Source organism: Notolabrus celidotus, chromosome 1 (genome assembly GCF_009762535.1).
Source record: "Notolabrus celidotus isolate fNotCel1 chromosome 1, fNotCel1.pri, whole genome shotgun sequence".
NCBI classification, from domain to species: domain Eukaryota; kingdom Metazoa; phylum Chordata; class Actinopteri; order Labriformes; family Labridae; genus Notolabrus; species Notolabrus celidotus.
In genome coordinates this window covers 6,847,101-6,866,044 of record NC_048272.1, presented here as the reverse complement: position 1 = coordinate 6,866,044, position 18,944 = coordinate 6,847,101, and the positions used below count along the sequence as shown (strand labels likewise).

Sequence of the window (18,944 nt, the reverse complement as noted above, 5' to 3'; positions counted from 1 at the left end):
ACTTGTTCATTTTTGTGATGCATTTAAAAAGAATGTAAAGACAACTGAATGCAAAAGTTGTACATAGTTAAAAATGTGTCTATACACCAGGAAACAGGAGCTAACCTCTTCCTACTTTTATAGACTTAGTCAGTGCTTGAGATGGCAGAAAACACACTAAAAAACAAAACAAAAAACAGCCATAAGTGAACCTGGGTGAAATGTGCACAATTCTCTTCTGAATGCACTCTGTCTGATTTGCCAATTTATTCAGCAAGTGCTCTGTGCCATTAGTCTCAGCTCTACTTATGCTGAGCTGGGCTCTTACTGCATTAATGTCTTATAATTTAAGCCATAATAACTCATAAAGCAGTTGAGTCGAGGGAACAATCAGGTCATTCTTCAAGTTGTTATTCTGACATACTGTACTTAGCACAGAGAACAGTAGTATAAACATCTTTGCAAAACAGCTGAGGGTGTCAGTTACATCTTAATCAAATCCAGTGTTAACACTGGTATAAAGATTTAAGCTAAGCTAATATACAAAGACCTTTTCACTGTATAGTTCTCATTTTACCTTGTAAGAAAACTACAGCTAATTTCAGCATTCGAAAAGTTCAGCTAGCTAGGTTGTGATGTTTAGGTGGCTAGCACTGAGATCACAAACCTACGTGTTTTTGACTTTACATTCTCCTGAAATCATGTAAAACATTTTGGGCATCTTAACAGCATACTAGCAACTTAATGAAAGTGTTAGCATGCTGAAATTCTATATCACGTAATTGAATGCTTATCCTCCTTTTTGCCAAATGATGACAACATGACATGCTTAGCATTAGAATGTAATTCAAAACCTGTTGATGAGTTTTATTACCATAAATAAGTTAATATTGATAACCTCTAGCATCTTAGCATGTAGTCTAAGAGGCCACTATATGGCTGAGGCAGGCTAATTTTTTTTTGGACAAGTTTGACAAATTCAGGGGATTCATGGTTAAGCATTTTGAGTTGTTGCTAGTGGGGCTAAAAACAAGTAGACCAGTGACCTTAAAGTAGAGCTAGGTGAGTGGGAGCCTCCTAACACCAGGTGCAGACAGAAGAACACAGCTGCTGCTCAAACAAGACTTCACATCACACATCAGCTCCCAGCAGCATTTTCACATCCCACAACAAGAATACAGCCTACAAAACTACAAAATATAGCCTATAGAATCCTAGAACATACAATTTAAATGAGTATCACACAACATGAAAATGTACAATATATATACTGGTCACTTTTAAAAGATAAATCTTTGTTGTTCATTACACCTACATACACTGCAAATATACAGGAATATAAATATAGTCCATTTATCCATAACACCATGGCTTTGAATACTGTGATTAAAAAAATAAATAACGGTATTCTCTTCCATATAACAGGAACTTGAATGTGCTCAGATCAAACTCATAGACAGTATTGCGCAACTCTTCTATATCAGTGTGTGCAAAATGAATACAAGCTCAAAGAAGATGTCCATCTTAACTCTGCTCGTTCAGACTGTCTGCTTGTTCAGCTTCAGCTCAACCAGATATCATAGACCTTCATCACAATGAAACCATTGTATGATGTAATGTTCAATGAACTTCATGAGGTTTAAAATGTCCCTAATACTAAGAGACTGTGTGCATGTGTCTGAGTAAACTTGTGCATATATTTTCCCATGAGGGTGGCATACAGTTATATTTTTCTTGTGAATAAATAAAACCTATCATTTGCATTTTTTGTTCATTAACTTTCACAAATCTTTTGGTTCATTGTTCATTTCCTGTTGTTTTTTTAATTCAAAGTTAAAATAAAATATGTGCAGTGTAGTTTGTGCTCCAACGTGAATACATACTGCTTACTTATTTTGTGGGGAATATTTTACGGAAGCCATTTTTGTGCTTCAAAGTTGATAAAAACATTGGTCCATAGTCAGGGGTGAGGTTCCCACTTGTGCACAGTAATTGTGTTAAATCTCTGTTGTGCTTTTGTAGCCACAAACTGACATTTCTTTCAAATTTACATGAACAAGCTGTGCTTTCTAAAAACAAGCTCCCTGTCCAGCATATATTTCCAGTGTTATAAATATGACGATTTCAAGTATTTGGTTGTTGACTGTACTCTTTGGTGGAGAAACTGAAATGAGTGATGCATCATTGTATGTGTGCAATGGACAAAAATCATACCCTTTATCAATATCAATGAACTCTACACTGCTGGTAACTAAACAAGAACAATACTGGCAACATGCTGAATGGGAATAGACATGAATGAAGTCTTTAAAGCAGCCTTAAGCATGGTTTAAAATAGACAGCCCTGTGAAAAACAAATCTACTTGCATCAGAATAAGGGTTTACCTGCTGCATAATATAAACTAGCTTTTTTTTGTAAGACTACATGGCCTTGACATACAGTAAAACATTGGAGGGCAGCACACTTTAAACCATTAAAACATGAATTAAAACATTCATCTTTGCTTTCTGTGCCAGTATACTGAGTGAAACCAGTTCAAGCAGTAAGACCACTCCAGCTACATTCATTCTTTCAGATCCCCTGCTCTGTGCAAACAGGGGTGTGCATTAAACCATGGGGTTTGTCTGCCTAGGATCCTTCAACTAAGGCAAAGATAGCAGATCATCATACATCATCTTAAGCACATAAACCCTGTGTTGGTAAATACAGAATAAATACAGATGTACAGTGTGTCAATGAGAATCACATCCTGATTTCAATGTTTGTGAACTCTTTTCTCCTGCTGCGTGTGGTTAATGGCGCTAACTATGAAAGCAAGTGATCTAGCGAGTGAATACATACAGTCTTGTGGTGATTGTAGGGCAGTGGAGGGGTTCTCCGCGCTGCAGTAACCCCTGGTGGAGACATTATGGCTAAAAGGTAAACTGTGCTACAGAACTGGATGTCAGAGGAGGGTCTGGACAGCAGTCAAGAGTCAGACTCGGGTGTGACAGGTGTGGTCGGTGTGGTCGGTGTTGTCGGGCTGATGGCGGCATTCTGGTAGCCTGTCCCATAGCAGCTGTTTGGAGACAGGGAGTTTGGGTCCAGTTGGGGTTTGTTATCTCCTGGGGTCAAGTAGGATTTACGTGCCGCCCCTGATAATGGCGCCTCACCTGGCTTAGCGCCAAGGATGAATCTGGACTCGTCCTGCTCCTCTAGGTTAGAAATGTCCTTCATCATGCTTTTACGGTAGGAAACAGACAGCTTGTTGGAACCATCTGAAATTAGGTTAAAGCGGCGGACGATGAAGACGATGGGTAGAGGGAGCATAGCCACTACTATGAGAGCGAAGCACATGGCTAATGCCCAAGGAGGGTAACTTTGGAAGCGTTCCTGGGCCTAGGAACACAAAGAAAGGGTTTTGTGATTATTTGTATCATGCAGAGGTTTCCATTTGTAACAGAGTTTATTATGCTTATAATGTGACATTAATCTCCCATGATGTGAGATTTAGCCTCAGTGTTGAAATTTGACTTGCGTGAACTAGGTATGTTGTCCTATTGGTTAAAACAGCAAAAGCCTTGGCATTGACATTGACTGACATATACAGACAAATCCTTGTTGCATACTTAGTGCATTGTCTTTGTATTTTAATTGGTTAAAGCTGTAACAGAGATTTTTTATAGATATTTGTTGGGACGGTATTTTTGAAGTTAGTGCATTTTTCTATCACAGCGAGACAGTAAGGGGGATGGGATGGGAGAATTCCTTCCAAAGAAAATAAAAAAATAAACTGTTATTTCTCTAAAGATGGGATGTTACATCCATTACTGTAAATATATGCACACAAACATGTCTTCAATTTTAAATAACACCATCCAAATAAGAAGTGTTTTGTCATTCTTCTGCTTTTCTTTGTTGCTACATGACCCCTGAGGTGATTACAACAGATTAATGAAAGCATCAGTTTCAGCAGGTTAATTTACAGCAGCACAGGAAATACAGAGACATCTGCACAGATGCTAATTTTCTGCAGACCGGCTAAATTAAGTATCTTGGGCTTTAATCGCATTAAGGGACAGTGGGGGTCTCTGGAACCTTTTGGGGATGTGAGCTAAAAAGGCTGGGAACCCTTATCTGGCACTGAGACTTTTGAAAATCAATCCTAACAACAAGGATATTTTAAAAGAGAATGAAGTTTAGGACATGTAAAAATTATACATGATAAAACACTACTTATTAATTGAAGATATTGTGATCATAAACTAGGGCACATACAGTCCTAAATTACATACATGACAACAGCTGATTTTGGCAGGAAAAAAATGTGTTTACATGAAAATGTAAAAATGCTTGAGAAAAAACAAACGTGAATCAATTGGAACACAAACTCACTAGCTCTTCGACCCAGGCATTATATCCTGGTGGGCTGATGGCCATCTCTATGACGGTGGCTGAGATGAGCACGATGAGAAACAGAGGGGAGACGTACTTCCACAGGTAGAAATAAATCATACTGGGTCTGAAACCCAACATGTCCTCCAGATCCTGCATGAACCTGGGAGTGACAGACAACAACACATAATGATTGAATTCCTTCATACAATTTTACTCGTACTTCACACCATGCTTTATTCATTTTTTAAACAATTGACAAATCAAAGACACATACACACAAGCCAATAGCTATTTTTACCTTTTCGTTCCATAAATCCAAGCCACAGATATATTTTCCAGAATGACCACCACAGTGAGAGGCAGCCCGGCAGAGTAGTCATCAAACATGGTGACAAAGTAGTTCCCTGAGCGTTGGACGAACAACAGACCGCAGAAGAAGGCCACAATACAGCAACACACTGAAATAAACCCAGAGAAGAATAAGCAATATGGAAAGATGAGAATTGTGCAAGATTTAGTTCTAATAGAAGAGAATTGGACAAATAAAAGGGGATTTACTGCCAGTAAGCTGATTTGTTTCATGTAGTTGTTAGTATTCAGCATGCTCAGGGCAATAATTCAAAGCTAATGCAGCCCATTCCTAAAAGTGATTTGATCCTTTGCTGAATCAGGGAATGCTAATAACGTGTCCTCACTCAGGGAGAAGAAGTTTAGACAGGTTTTTACCTGTGAAAAGCTCCTTCTGAACCTTGTACGTGTCGAGTACAGGTGTTGTAATGCCCGTCATAGTGCCAATCATGCTGCCCAGACCGAGGTTGATGAGCATGAAGAAGAACATGACCGACCAGAAAGGAGACGCTGGGAAATGAGTCATGGCTTCTGTGAAGGCGATGAAGGCCAGGCCTGTTCCCTGGACAGCCTGCAGAGAGACGGACAGAGGAGTGAAATCAGGTGACAGACTCACTCAGTGTAACAATGATTGAACTGAGGAAATGTAATGGGTTTGGCTGCGATATGACTCTGCCAAAGTCTCACCTTGTTGAGCTCATCCTCCAGAAGACAAGGCTCCAAACCCAGCTGGGCAAAGTTGTCCTCTTTCACCGTCTTGATGACCCCGTACATCTCAGCGTAGTCTGAAGTGCTGAGATGGGAGAAGTTTACGTGCGGAGGGATGAGATCGTGACTCAAGACATTAGTGTTGAGGTATCCCAGGATCTTCTCTGCATTTCTACAGATACAAAAGATGAATCAATGTTAATGATAAAGTATGTTGCAACATAACGGGACTGACTTTGTGTTCACTGCTGAAAAGCTAGTGTCAGCATGCCAACACAGTAAACATTGATGGTTAGCAAAGGAATTGAATTGTAACTGTTGGCTTGTTTGCATGCTAAAGTTAGCTCAGAGCATCACCGTGCATTGAGCAATGAACCACTTGCATTGCTTTAGATTTTATGTTGTCACCAAATTTTACTTTTCGGAGCTGACAGAGGCTAAAACTTAATTTCCTTCACTTCCATTTATTTAGTTGGAAGCAGGAATTCAAAGAAGTACAAAATATCTCCAACCCTTAGCCAGCTAGTCAATTCAGAAGAACAGTATTTGCAGAATATCAAAAGGGAGAGTATAGGGCGCCGTTTGTTGTGCACACTGAAAATAATAGCAACATTTCTCCACATTTAGCTCTAAAGCGTCATAAAAAGTGAATTTTTAAGTCACGTTTTTATCACATTTAGAGGAATATTTGTGATCTTCTTCAAATTTCATTTTGTTGTGAAAAATATATTAAGTTAAAATCATTGTTAAATCCAAATGCTAAATCTAAATCTAAATCTTAAATCTTAAATCTAAATGTTAAATGTTGCTCCCCGATCCTAAATATTTAGCTGATATGCGACAGTGTGAATTTGCATATCAGCTAAATATTTATGATTGCAGAGCAACACTTAACATTTATATTTAACATTTATATTCGTATTTAACATTTATATTTCATATTTATATTTATATTTAACATTTAGATTTATCGTTGAACATGTAGATTTATATTTAGCATTTGGATTTAACAACATTTTAACTTAATGTATTTTTCACAATGTAATTAAATGTGAAGAAGATCAAAAAATATTGCTCTAAATGTGATTATAAAATGTGACTTTTAAAAGTTCACTCTATATTTTTATGATGGTTTGGAGCTAAATATGGAGAATTGTAGCTGTTATTTTCAGTGTGCACAACTTTACAAACAGCGCCCCATAGGAGAGAGACTACTTTCACTCTCACTACTTTTTAGCTGGAAACAGACTAAAATTAACACTGATGCCTCTTCATGATCTACTAAAGCAGAAGAAATCATCAGCAAGAAGTTTGATAATTTCTATAAAGTTATTTTGTTGCCTATAATTGCTGCTGGTAGGTGAAAAACGAGGAGACTAACAGCTAAAACAGATATTTCCTCTAAAAAGATTTACAGTATGTAATTTGTATGACTGTTAAAGGGAAGTAGGATCAGACAGAACACGAGCACAGAATGAAATCAGAAAACAGAGATAAACAAATATTACTTTGTCCACAGGATGTGTCAAATTCAACACAAACCAAAATTTCCTAAAGGAGCTGTAAAGATGAAAACGAACTCACTCAACAACACACTTTTCATTCATGAGGTTCGCCTTGAAGCCCAGCACAGCAAACACCACCAGCGTGGCCAGAATAGATGTGAGGAAGTTGATGAAGGAGACGAGTACTGCATCAAAGTGACAGTTGTTATCGATCTTGTTGTAACTGGAGAAGGCTATGACCCCTCCGAACCCCAAACCCAGGGCGAAGAACACCTGGGTGGCTGCCTCCCTCCACACCTGAGGCTCCAGCATCTTCTCTAACTGTGAGAGACAGAGAGGGAAGATTACGTTATCACTGTATATTAATGAGCATTTTGTTTAGTATGGAGGAAGGAGGAAGGGGAAGTTGGCCTCACCTTGGGAGTGAACATGTGAGCGATACCATCCACTGATCCCTTTAGCATCAAACCCCGGACCAGGAAGCAAAACAGAACCACATAAGGGAACAGAGAGCTGAAGTACATCACCTGAGGAAGAAAAAAAGTCAAAACAAACATACATTTAAGGCTTGTGTTTACTCCATATCTTTCACATAGTTTCCTTCATCCTCTTTCCATCCTCTTCCTACCTTCCCAGAGGAAGCGATCCCTCTGATGACGGCAAGGCACACGATGATCCAGGCCACCAGCAGAGACAGGGTCATTTTGATGTTGAGGCCGCCACTCTCTGCAATGGTGCTGGTGGTATTCAAAGTCTGACGGTACCAGAAATAGGTCGTAGCCGAGCTTTTCTCACATTCTGGCTCCACAACTGTATGATTTACAGACAAAAAAGAGAAGAAAATAGAGCTTAAGTTTGGGAGATAATGAAAGAAAAGGAAACCGGTGTGAGGATGCCAGCCGGAGATTTTGACATCCTGGAGATGCAGCTTGGAAATAAAATGAGATTGAGAGTGTTTGCTCAGGGTAAATATCTCCATTCTCAAATGGTTTACACCTCGTAGATGTGAAATGAGCTAAACAAGGTCAACCTGTGTGTTTAGTATGCAGAGCATGAACCTACATATCACGACACATGAGATTTTTTACAGGGAAGTATATTCTCTTGTTACCTTGGAGCAAAGATTTATTCACTGTATGCCTGTGTTTATCACCAGAGGTGTGGCAAATTCTCCACACAACATTGCAGCGCTGTGCAGATGTATCCATGCACACACACAATAGACACATAAACATGCATAAAGTTGCTGGGAGAGCTCTTTATTGATGCAGGAAATGTAAGTCTGATGTATTCAGGATGGCTCCAGCTTTATTCATTGTTTATTTAACACTGTCTGGTTCGTTCCTGAAGCTTTAATTTTCACATGTTCAGAGTTTCTGAGCTTACAGTGAATCTCTCTACTCTCTGCTGCATCTGTCCTTCAGCATTAGCATCCTTCAGTCTGAATCTCTGCTCCCTGTCTCTTTGCCAGCAGCCCGGCTGAGTCATACTAACATGCTCTGAGTGTTTCTTGGCTGCCAGGGGTCATGTTATCAATGCTTCTAATCAAACTACGGGGGGGTTAACCTGGATTATGCATGTGAAGTCATGACTGAGATTTGAAAAGGTTTGTCTGGTCTGCTCTCTGTAGGTGTGTCAATAGATTGAGGCTACAGGCCTTCACACAGGGAAAAATTGTATCCTAAAGCTTTCAGCATTGTCGCTCATTGAGGAATCAATATAAGGCCAACATACATACCATAGAAAAGAGTGACAGCAATGACACAAATGGATATTGTTCCAAGCATAATCCTGAAAATGTACGCACTCTTGTTATTAGATGAAAGCATTAATCCGCTGTAATGGCATTTGACTCTGCAGGCTGATTCGAAACAAAAACAAACTGGTCTGTCTCATAAACCACTTAATGGGCTGAAGCAAGAAAAATATTTATCACTTACTTAAAGAATAAACCCCATAGTTTCTGTCAGAAAATGTTTGCCTTGATTAATGAACAATTTAAAAAGATGGATGACACAATAGCTCCCCAAAAGCAAAGCCAAAACAGATGGAGCTCACCCTTGTGACAGTATAGGTGATAAAGCCTGCCTCCTTCATTAAAATAAATAGAACATTGGTCAAATTAGGAAATTAAAATACACATCAAATCAATGTGTCTCAAATATGCTCTTTGTCATTACAGCTAATATGTTTGTGAAGTTTAATTCTCATTAGTTCTTTGATCCTAAAAACAGGGGATGTGACATCATGAATTTCCCCGTTGGGGGATGAATAAAGGATTATCTTATCTTATCTTATCTTCTCTTATCTCATCTTATCTCATCACGATGGACAGCTCTGTTGACAATGCAGCCTTCTTTACTGGATTAAAGTAGAAGAGGAGCAGTGAAAGAAAATGTGAAAAACACTAACACTCGATTCATTCAATTTCCACAACAGTAAATGTCTGCTCCAAATCCACACAGGAGTCAGTTATGCTGTAAGACTGTATCAGTAAGTCAAATATGTGCTTTGGTTATTTGAACAGGTATGAAGTAAACACTGTGGATCCACCAGCCAGACCGGTTCTGCCCATGTCTTGGCATCAAAACAGCTCACAAGCGCAATATGTCAGTGCCCATGGTGGTGGTATTTTGGCTTCACTTTCACAATGGGAAGAGATGGAGGCACGTTGTCCATATTCATATACAGTCATTGATATAACCACTATACTGTGCACATATGGAACCAACTTTTAAATGATTTTGCATGCATATATTTGGCCCAAGATAAACCACTTTATTATTTGCAAATGTGAGAAAAAACTTCTGGTTTTGTGTACATTCAAACAAGTAATTAACTGCAGACAGTTGTACATTATTGGATACTAACCATTAGAGCCACTTGTGTAATGGGGCACAGTGATGTTTAATGCTCTGGCTTTTAGTAAAGAATCTACAGTATCTGCTGACATTCTGATAAGGCTTGCCTGCACTTGATGTTAAGTGCAATTTAACAAATCTTAGCATACACTTCATAGACGCAAACAGGATGCAAACAGGATGAACATTATATATGCCAATCATCAACAGTTTTGCATTTTAGCATGCTGACTTTGACAGTTACGTTGAGCCAAGAAAAAAGCTGGGCTTTATGTGTTCGTTTCAAGCATAATTTTGTCCTATACAAAGTGACTGAATGTCTCTGCCTTTGAAGCATGCTAAATATATCACAACTGTTTTATAGATGTGATGTCACTCACTGGCCAGTGTCCCGTTCCTTCTGATTGGACATTCACTCCATGGAAGAGGATACTGGAAGGACTGGAAGAAATAGAAGATGCTCCAGCCGATGATGACGTTATAGTAGAGGCCCACAAAGCCACACACCTGATAGACAGACAAACAGACAGACAGAATTTATCATCAGTAGGAGTTACATATTTTGTACTTTTCAATAAACTGTATAATAAGATCTGTACAGAGGGAGAAAATATGTAAATAAGGCAGCAGGCTTTGTGCATGTCCCATGTTGCTGTCAGTCTTCTTTGCAGTCTTGCCAGCCAGGACATTCATGAGCTAAATAAGGTTGGGGAAAGCATGAATAATTAAGGTGCTCTCTTTTCAACACTGATCTTCTGCAAGATATTTATAGCTGCCTCTGCGCCAGCCATGCGACTCTGAAGAAAGGCTACCTCTCAAACACGTCAATACCTCACAGAGACCGAAAGAGCGAGGCTGAGATAGTGGGAGGGCTTCTGTTGTGACTTCTTAACTTCACACTGCTCATTGCCAAATCAGGTTTTACATACTCAAAACATGCATGAGGCATTCACAAACATTCTAATTGGGGATTAATTCACATTTGTCCCTGAGAAAGATCGATGGTTATCCAAAGTGTTTGCTCCTGCAGAAAAAGGCACCAACATAAATCACAGAGACAGCGGGAGCTTGTTTTCTATCCGTTAATTGTTGCACATTCAGCAATTGTGCTTTTGTTTAACTGCAGGTCTGACAGCTGTTATCCCATTACAACCTCCATGATTCTTTCCTGTGGACCCTCACTTCTCATCCTTCTTTGCCTGAGTCAAACTGCTCCGTGAGATAACAAAGAAAGTGTTATGAAGAGTATGATGTGGACTAACATCTAGAAAGATGATATATAACTCTGCTATTTTCTATTACATATGTGTTTTCCCCTTTACCATCAGACTGGACATCCCGATCCCGCCCAGACTCGGACAGACATAGTTCCAGACCCCGATGCTCCCACGTCTGATCTTCTGGCCCACAGCAAGCTCCAAGAAGAAGAGTGGGATGCCGATGATGATGAGGAGGATGAAGTAGGGAACTAGATACGCGCCTGAAACAACAAGAAACTTCTTTTTCAAACATTTCAAGCCACAAATTCTAGTTTTGGATAGATTCAACAAAAATGAGGTACCTGTTACAACCAGGTTGAATTGAGTGTTATTGGGAGTTACAAATGTATGCAGAACATTTTTGTGTTGTTGTACTTTTCCTACAATTACTGCATACATTAACAGAACTTCTGAAAAACAATTACTAACAAGCAGAAAATCAAACTATTTGCAAACATATATGAGCATCCATCAGTCATGTATGAACATAATCTTGACCTCAGAAACCCTCCCACAGCAAAAGTTAAACCTCATAGACAAAAAGTTTGGTCATAACTTCGATTGAAAGCCATCTACCCTTTGGCTCTCTTACATCAACTCGACAGTTTTATATCCGTTTGATCCAGCAATCAGTGGTATGGTGATTCAGTGAGGTAGATTTACCCAGAACCCATCTCTTTGCACCCAGATCGTCACATACACAAGGTTCCCTGCTGCACTGTCAAATATTCTTTGAATTTCATTTTCATCATGATGAAGTCTAAATTTGTCCCTCGGCCGCTTAATCCAGTGAGGCAAATTCAGGATACGACTTAGTTTTATGCGCGAAGGGTAGTGAGTCATGATCCAGGACTTATGACAGAGAAACATGTACGACTATTAATGCATCCAAAGTAGGAATTACACGGAGGGGCGCACACGTTTGATAGTGGGTGGAGTAATGAGGTGGAGTGAAGGAAAGGAGGTGAAAGGCTAAATCAAGAAAGCCGAAATAGAGAGGATAGTGAGGTTAAATGTAGTGAGACGTTTTGGGCCTGTGCCAGGATCCTCACATCAGCTTTACACAAATCCATTCAATCACTGGACGTTTAAACTAGAGCCCAATAGAAATGATGTACGGCAGAGTGACGGGCATAAAGATAGAGGGAGAAGTGGTAGAGGATGGAGAAGACACGAAGAGAGGGAGAAAAAACAGAGGAGAGAAGCCCACACAGCGATAAATCTTAAACAACACAGAGCTCTAATGTGTCAGTAATTGGCTGCCACACAGACAATTACAGGGTGAAAAATGGACGCTCAGCAGATCACGTAACCTGATGGTCTGCTGTCAGTAAATCCTTCCTGTTGGTTATAAGCTCTGCCTATGTGCAGTAAATCAGACACACGTGGTGAAGCAGCAAACCAAAATAAAGTTGTGAACAGAAGCATCACTATGGAGCCATGATGACAAGAGGTTTTCATAGGTTTACATTGTGTACTCCTCTCATTACATGCACTCAAGACCAAAATAAAACCTCATCACTATACAGTTACATTCATTTTTGAAATCGAGCACTTCTCCCAGCCTGCTCTGCCGGCAGTAGTAATCAATAGAGCAGCTATATTTAGACTGGGCTGTTTTCTGCACAATGCAGCTGCTCTCTGAGCTCCTCGGTGCTGAATGCAAGTATGTTGTTTAGTTTGTGATGATTGAGTTACCTGAAGTTGAGTAGACGGGCATCTGAACAAGAGGCTAAGCACATCCTGACTTCATATACATGCAAACCAACATTGATTTAACCAGGCATTATCATTCAGATTCTTGTGTTGAGAATAATATTCACTTTCAGCTCTTTTTATATCAAATCATGGCTAAAATGTGCTAAAAAAAAAACCAAATACTGGAATTTAACTTTTGTAAAGATAACTTTAGTTGATTCTTTTTCTTATTTATAATCAAAAATTATTGGACAATGGTCTACAAAATAATGTCAGTAAGAGTTCATAAATAATAATTATTGCTCAGCCATTCTTTGAAAGGCTGAAAAGGCCATTGAAGGTAAAACTACTTAGAACATTTTCTAGAACTATGGATTAACTGTTACTTCTCAGTGAAATGCTTTTATAATCTCTGCTAGGTTCAGGATTGTTACAAAACACAGAGAGTCTGCAGTCAATTATGATGCTAATATGCTTATGACTAGCCGTATTGCAAAAGACGTTCACCATCTAAGCTTAGCATTTCAGCATGCTTACATTTGCTAATACTGACTTATCCCAAAGCAAAACTGAGACTAAAGGGAACCATAGATATAAACACAATGGGGACATCCTTAAGACAAACACCTCAGTACCAGAATCAGGGGCAGAGCTAGACCTTTTTGACTGGGGTGGCCAAACTGGGGCACTGGCATTTGTAGGAGTGGCATGAAGTATAAAGTGCACACATGAATGAATGAATGACAGGTATTTACCTTTTCTTTCTGATAATAAACACTGTAGCTACTTAAATGTAAGTATCATACAGATGTGATGTGTGTATATTTACACACTTGAAAAAGAAACACAGCAAAAAAGCAACATGTACAACTTCTTAGCTAAAAAGATTTCTGTCCAAAGACACAAGTAAACATGAAGTACACACAAAAGAAAATGTGCTATAATTAAATGCAAGGCAAACTACAACAGTGTGTTGTGACAAAGCCTTAATTGTTGATTTTAACATACAAGTCCCACCTCTGACAAGGCCAGACTGTTAATAGAGGTTTAAGATTTTGGGGTGGCCACTTGGGGGTCCAATCAGACTTCACCCCTGGCCATCCCCTGGCTGAACAGCTGGGACTGAGGTAAAGTTCTTATTGTTACAGGTTTATGGTCACAATGATAGTTATAAGTATGTGATGAATGAAAATGTTGATAAGCCAGAGCTCTTACAATCTAAATATGGCATCATGAAGCATCCTGACTTTCATGAAGAAGCAAACAATTGTTTAAGTGTGTCATACTGGGCAAAAGTCCCTCCGTTCACACTTTGTGTTGTTTGGATCATGGGCTTAAGATGCTACTTTTTGTCATATTGTCATTTTGACTTTAATTCAGTGGTTATGTTTGAATTCTTCCCCTGTAGTGTCTAAGTATAAAAGATGATCTGATTCTAAAACGTGTTAAAGTTAAGGACGTAATTTGTTACTCTCCACACCCATACAGTGGCAATGTATGTGATCATTTGCTGTGTGCAGCACTACAGGTTGCAGCACTGTCACTGCCTCACCTCCTCCATTCTTCTGGCACAGGTAAGGGAAGCGCCAAACGTTCCCCAGGCCCACAGAGAAGCCCACCTGGGCCAGGATGTACTGCAGTTTGCTGTTCCATGCGGGGCGCCCATCGTTCTCTGGGACCTCTATCTGTGGGACTTTCTTCCCAGCCGCCCCTCCGACGTTAAGGGAGCTGTTCTTGTAGTCGACCGGCTCCTCGTGTGCGAGCAGGTCAGCCACTGATTCTGTGACGTGCTCATTGCTCTGCTCACGCTGCGTCACCTTGCTGTTCTTAGGCATCAGGGTCGGGGAGGGGGGCGGGGGTTGAGAGAGAGAGAATAGGTAGAGAGAGAAGGAGACTGGAGGGAGCAGGAGGAAGTGATACAAAGTGGAGGAGAAGTGGGTGGAGGTAGTTTTTAGGGAGATGTTGAAGAGGGGTTTCAGGTCTGGGCCTCAGGCCTAAAGCATAAAAGAGAAAAAGGTTGGAAAGAAAATGAATGACATCATTGTGATTAAAATGCAACTAGACAAAAACCAATACATTTCATAGTTAATGCCTTTGACTAGGCTCACTCAGTGTACAGTCATATGAGGCTTCCTTTTTTGTCTGCAATCCTTAAACAACACCTCACACAAGCTGACACAATTATTCCTCTATTTAGTGCTTGGTTAAGCTTGTAATAAGGAACACTGGGTTGTAACACATGGTTATGTCTCTCCTCTACCATGGAAGATGTCAGCATAAAGAAAGGAGGCAATTCATCACACCTGTGTGTTAACTTAACCTCATTCTCTCAGGAAAAGAAAAAACACTCAGCACAGATATCAAAAATAAACTCAGCATATCTTTGTCTCATGCAATGTTTGTAGTCCCAAAAATGTCCCAATCCTGCAAATTGTTCTATTTAATTTCCCTTTTCTGCAAAGCTTAACTTGAGTGAAGCTTTTTTTTTCTGGTAAATCCCCTAATCCTCTGAAGCCTTGCAGCAGCAGCATCCGTCCATCCTCACCCCTCTTTCAGAGAGTAGTTGGTTCCACCCAAACGTAATGGAGGAAGTGAACACGATGCTCTGGATGAAGTGCTCGTCATGGGTCTCCTGAACCATATCACGGGCCTCTGTGTAGGCTCATTACTTATTAAGTGTGTAGTTTCGCCATTATACAAATTTGGTGTCCAATGAAAGACAAAACTGCAGAGCTTTTAGGTTGTTTAAACTCCGTTTCACATGCAAGGTGGAAAGGACAAAACAAAGAACTGAAACAGTGAAGAACTGCAGCTGATCAAAGATGCACCTCGGGAGTGATGGAACAGCAGTGATGCACACGTGCCCATATCGTCACAAGACTCACTGCTTACATCATCCTGAAACAAACTCTGCTTCCACCAGCAGATCCTCCAAAATGAGCACAAACTCCACTCTAACACTCCTTGAGCTCGTGTCAACAGCAGGAAAGCTACAAACTCTCAGAAAATCCTTCATTTGGCTCTAAATGTGCACTCTGTTTCCTGATTTGTGTAGTTTTCCCCATCCCACCACGGATTTCCTCTTTTGTGCATGTCAAGATGAGCCTATGATGCAATAATCCAGCCGCCATTCACAAGTCTTGATAATCCTGTGTGCATTAACTGTAAAGCCCCTGGTGCTGCTTTTCTGTCTTGTCATTCAATCCCATCCCACAGTATACAAGCCACGTAATATCAATCAGAGGCTGCAGCATCCCGCCAGCACGGACAAATGAAAACACATCAACTCACCCAACCAATAATCCCCAAAAACACACAGTTCAGACGACCCCAGCCGGTGCACAGAGCACACATTTCTATGCCACACATGAAATGTTTTTCATGGCCTGGGAGAGCCTTTTTGTGGGCCTGATGTTACCTTTGTCTTGTGTCAATCATGAGAAAAAGATCAGGATGAGAGAAAAAACAATGTTTTACCTTTGGCCTTTTAACCTGTGCAGATATCTGCAGGTTCTGCTCTATAACAGAGGAAAGCATGGATACATGAAGGATATTTCTTTTCAACCACACACACTCTACTTTACTTCTACATCTCTTCCAAATTACTCAATCTTACTCTGAGCAAAAGAGGGTGCAATAAAAAGTCACTCTTTACATTGGGATAATGATGACATCCCTCTTTATGAATACACAAAATGTTTACTGTAATGTAGCCAACAGGAAATCTGTATATTATTTAGATGTGTGGCTTTATCTGTTATGACACTATGTTCTCCAACATTAAATTAAAGAGAGAGAGTACGCAGATTAGATTTCAACTGAAATGTACAGTTAGATCTGTTACAGATTCTCTAAGTAGACCTTAATCGACTCCTTCTTATTGCTTTTTTTCCTCAAACTCTCAAATGACACATACAAAGCCGATAAATGGCTGGAAGAAGAGAAAATGCCTAAAAGAAACCCTTAAACTGTCAATTGATTATCCAAAAAGGGATTTTTGGATTATCATTCACGGGCACTGTAGTTGATTTATTGCTTGGGCTCTAACCAGGTTGCTAGATTAAAAATTTGACAACTACTACAGTGTATTTAGAGCAAAATAGTGAAAAAAAACTCTCAATTTAATTTAAGAAATCTTATCTAACTTATAAATATTAAAGAATATTCAATATGGCTCATTTTCTTTTGCCAGGCAAGGATGTTTAAGCATAGAAATCCCTGTTATGAAATCGAAGAGGCAACTGTCTGGCACAAACAAGGTCACAAGTTCAGCCAAAACTGTGACCACATGCTCTTACACACCCCGGTCATCACAAAATTTGTAGCTTCAATGTAGAGGTTATAATCCTAAGTGCACTTTAAGGGATAAATGTATATTCATATTTTTCACCATACCACTTCCACTTACAGGATTTTAAACTGCAGACCGTACAGTTATCAGCCTGAGCAATCAGTCCTGATTAAAGGTCCACACTTGTTTATTAAATCAATTATTGACCCTGAGATTACCACTAGCCTCTTAGCCAAGTCTGAGCCCAAAAAACATTATATAGCTGTTTCACTGTGAGAAGTGTTAAAAGTCCAAAACCCCTGTTTGTTATTCACATCTAGGAAACAGCCAAATACATCCCAGATCTTTAAAACTATTAATCAAGAGCTTCATCAAAATTTTAAAGTACTTTTTTTTCTCTTTTTTACTGTGAAACCCAGCTGAACTGAACACCTGCAGGAGGTGAAAAGCTCGTGGATGTCTCAGTTTCCAGCTGCACAACACAGATTAGTCTCTGCAAACACCAGGAAACACATCTGGTGTTGATGCTGATAGTTCTGCATGTGCCCCCATCCCTGTTTTTACTGGTCATACTGAGGGATGCGACGACTTTTACACACAACCAAGGTCACGCACAAATTACAAATTACGCGAGCTAGAGCACATTATTATCCAGATGCAAATTGTTAACGATTTAAACCAAGTTCGTGTAAGGCTTAAAATGCACACAATGAAGCAAGTGAAACAGTTTTCTACCTGTCAGTAAACTTTCAGTCAAAAACTGTCCACATCTTTTTTCAAATGTTGTATCACTTACCACGCTGGTTGTTCCTTTGGAAAGAGATGCAGAGTGGAGTAACGTTTAAAATAAATATTTCTTTCCTCCTTTAGCAGCGATCAACAATATCCAGGATGTATCATAGAGACAATTTATAGAGAGGCATGAGTACATCCGTCGGGCAGCACTTCAGAGTCGGTGTGGCACAGACTGAGCGCTCTCAGGACACTGGAGGACGGGGGATCACATGCTCCTCTGGCCGCGATTGACATGCAGGGAGGAGAGTCCGGGACGCACCGTGACGCACAGAGCGCTGCTGCTCATTAAGAAAAAACGCAAATGATCAGCTGCCACTCACACTCACTTGTTGTAGGACACTTTAAAGCATCTCCATATAGGAGGGTGGGGAGAAAATAGGGCGCGGATTTGTCAAGGTTATCCACACCTACCTGAGGAAGTGAGAGTCTGACGCAGCTGTCGTCATTCCAATTGATAAAAAATTTAAGCCATTCAGCAGCGCTGTCAGGACAGCAGCACGAGATGCATGGAAAAAAACACGCTGTATAGATGTAAAGGTGGCAAAAAATAGTGTGGAGGTTTTTGATGCATCGTCCGAAGAACATCAAACAGAGGAACAAATGAACAGATGAAAAGCATTTTACATTCCCAACAGCGAAAAGGCATGAATATATAAATAAAACACATGATAAATAAATGAACAATTAATGAATAATACAGCGAATGAGTGAAAGGAAGGACATTTGAACTTGGAGAAGAGGAAATGTGGTATTATTACCTTCAAAATGATACATGGATTATTAACTGAAGTATAGCTGTGCATTTAAAAGACAATCATTACATGTAACATGCATTCATTCACAAGTATTACAAGTTAATGCATGGTGGTTAGGGCAGTAGTAGCAAATACTCAAGGTGTTAAATGGAAACATCCTGTCTGTTTGTCTGACTCTCTTTCTGTCTCTATCTTCCTCTTTTGGCCCATTCAGTCATTTTAGATGGCCGTTCATTAGTTCTCATATGAGTTTCTTCCATCCTGATACCAGTTACATCAACTAAACCTGAGTATCAGATCATACTGAAATTTTTTCTCAGATACCAGCAAGATTAAAGCTCCCATGAGGAGCTTTTTTTGTGTTGGT

General features: G+C 39.8%; 1 protein-coding gene across 2 annotated transcripts; it reads right to left on the bottom strand.

Annotated features, from left to right (window-relative positions):
- Window positions 1-814: 814 nt before the first annotated feature.
- Window positions 815-18,249, bottom strand: LOC117816284 (sodium-dependent neutral amino acid transporter SLC6A17-like). 2 transcript variants are annotated; one of them, XM_034688490.1, is made up of 12 exons: window positions 17,824-18,249; window positions 14,289-14,730; window positions 11,102-11,259; window positions 10,160-10,286; window positions 7,547-7,728; window positions 7,335-7,445; window positions 6,998-7,239; window positions 5,393-5,585; window positions 5,084-5,276; window positions 4,656-4,815; window positions 4,355-4,517; window positions 815-3,358 (listed from the first exon to the last, which is right to left on the bottom strand). In XM_034688490.1, exons 2-12 carry the CDS (start codon window positions 14,569-14,571, stop codon window positions 2,948-2,950), a joined length of 2,223 nt encoding a protein of 740 aa, XP_034544381.1. In that variant the 5' UTR covers window positions 14,572-14,730; window positions 17,824-18,249; the 3' UTR covers window positions 815-2,947. The 2 variants fall into 2 exon arrangements, with proteins under 2 accessions (XP_034544381.1, XP_034544390.1); XM_034688499.1 differs by lacking the exon at window positions 17,824-18,249 and adding an exon at window positions 16,214-16,254.
- Window positions 18,250-18,944: the final 695 nt, after the last annotated feature.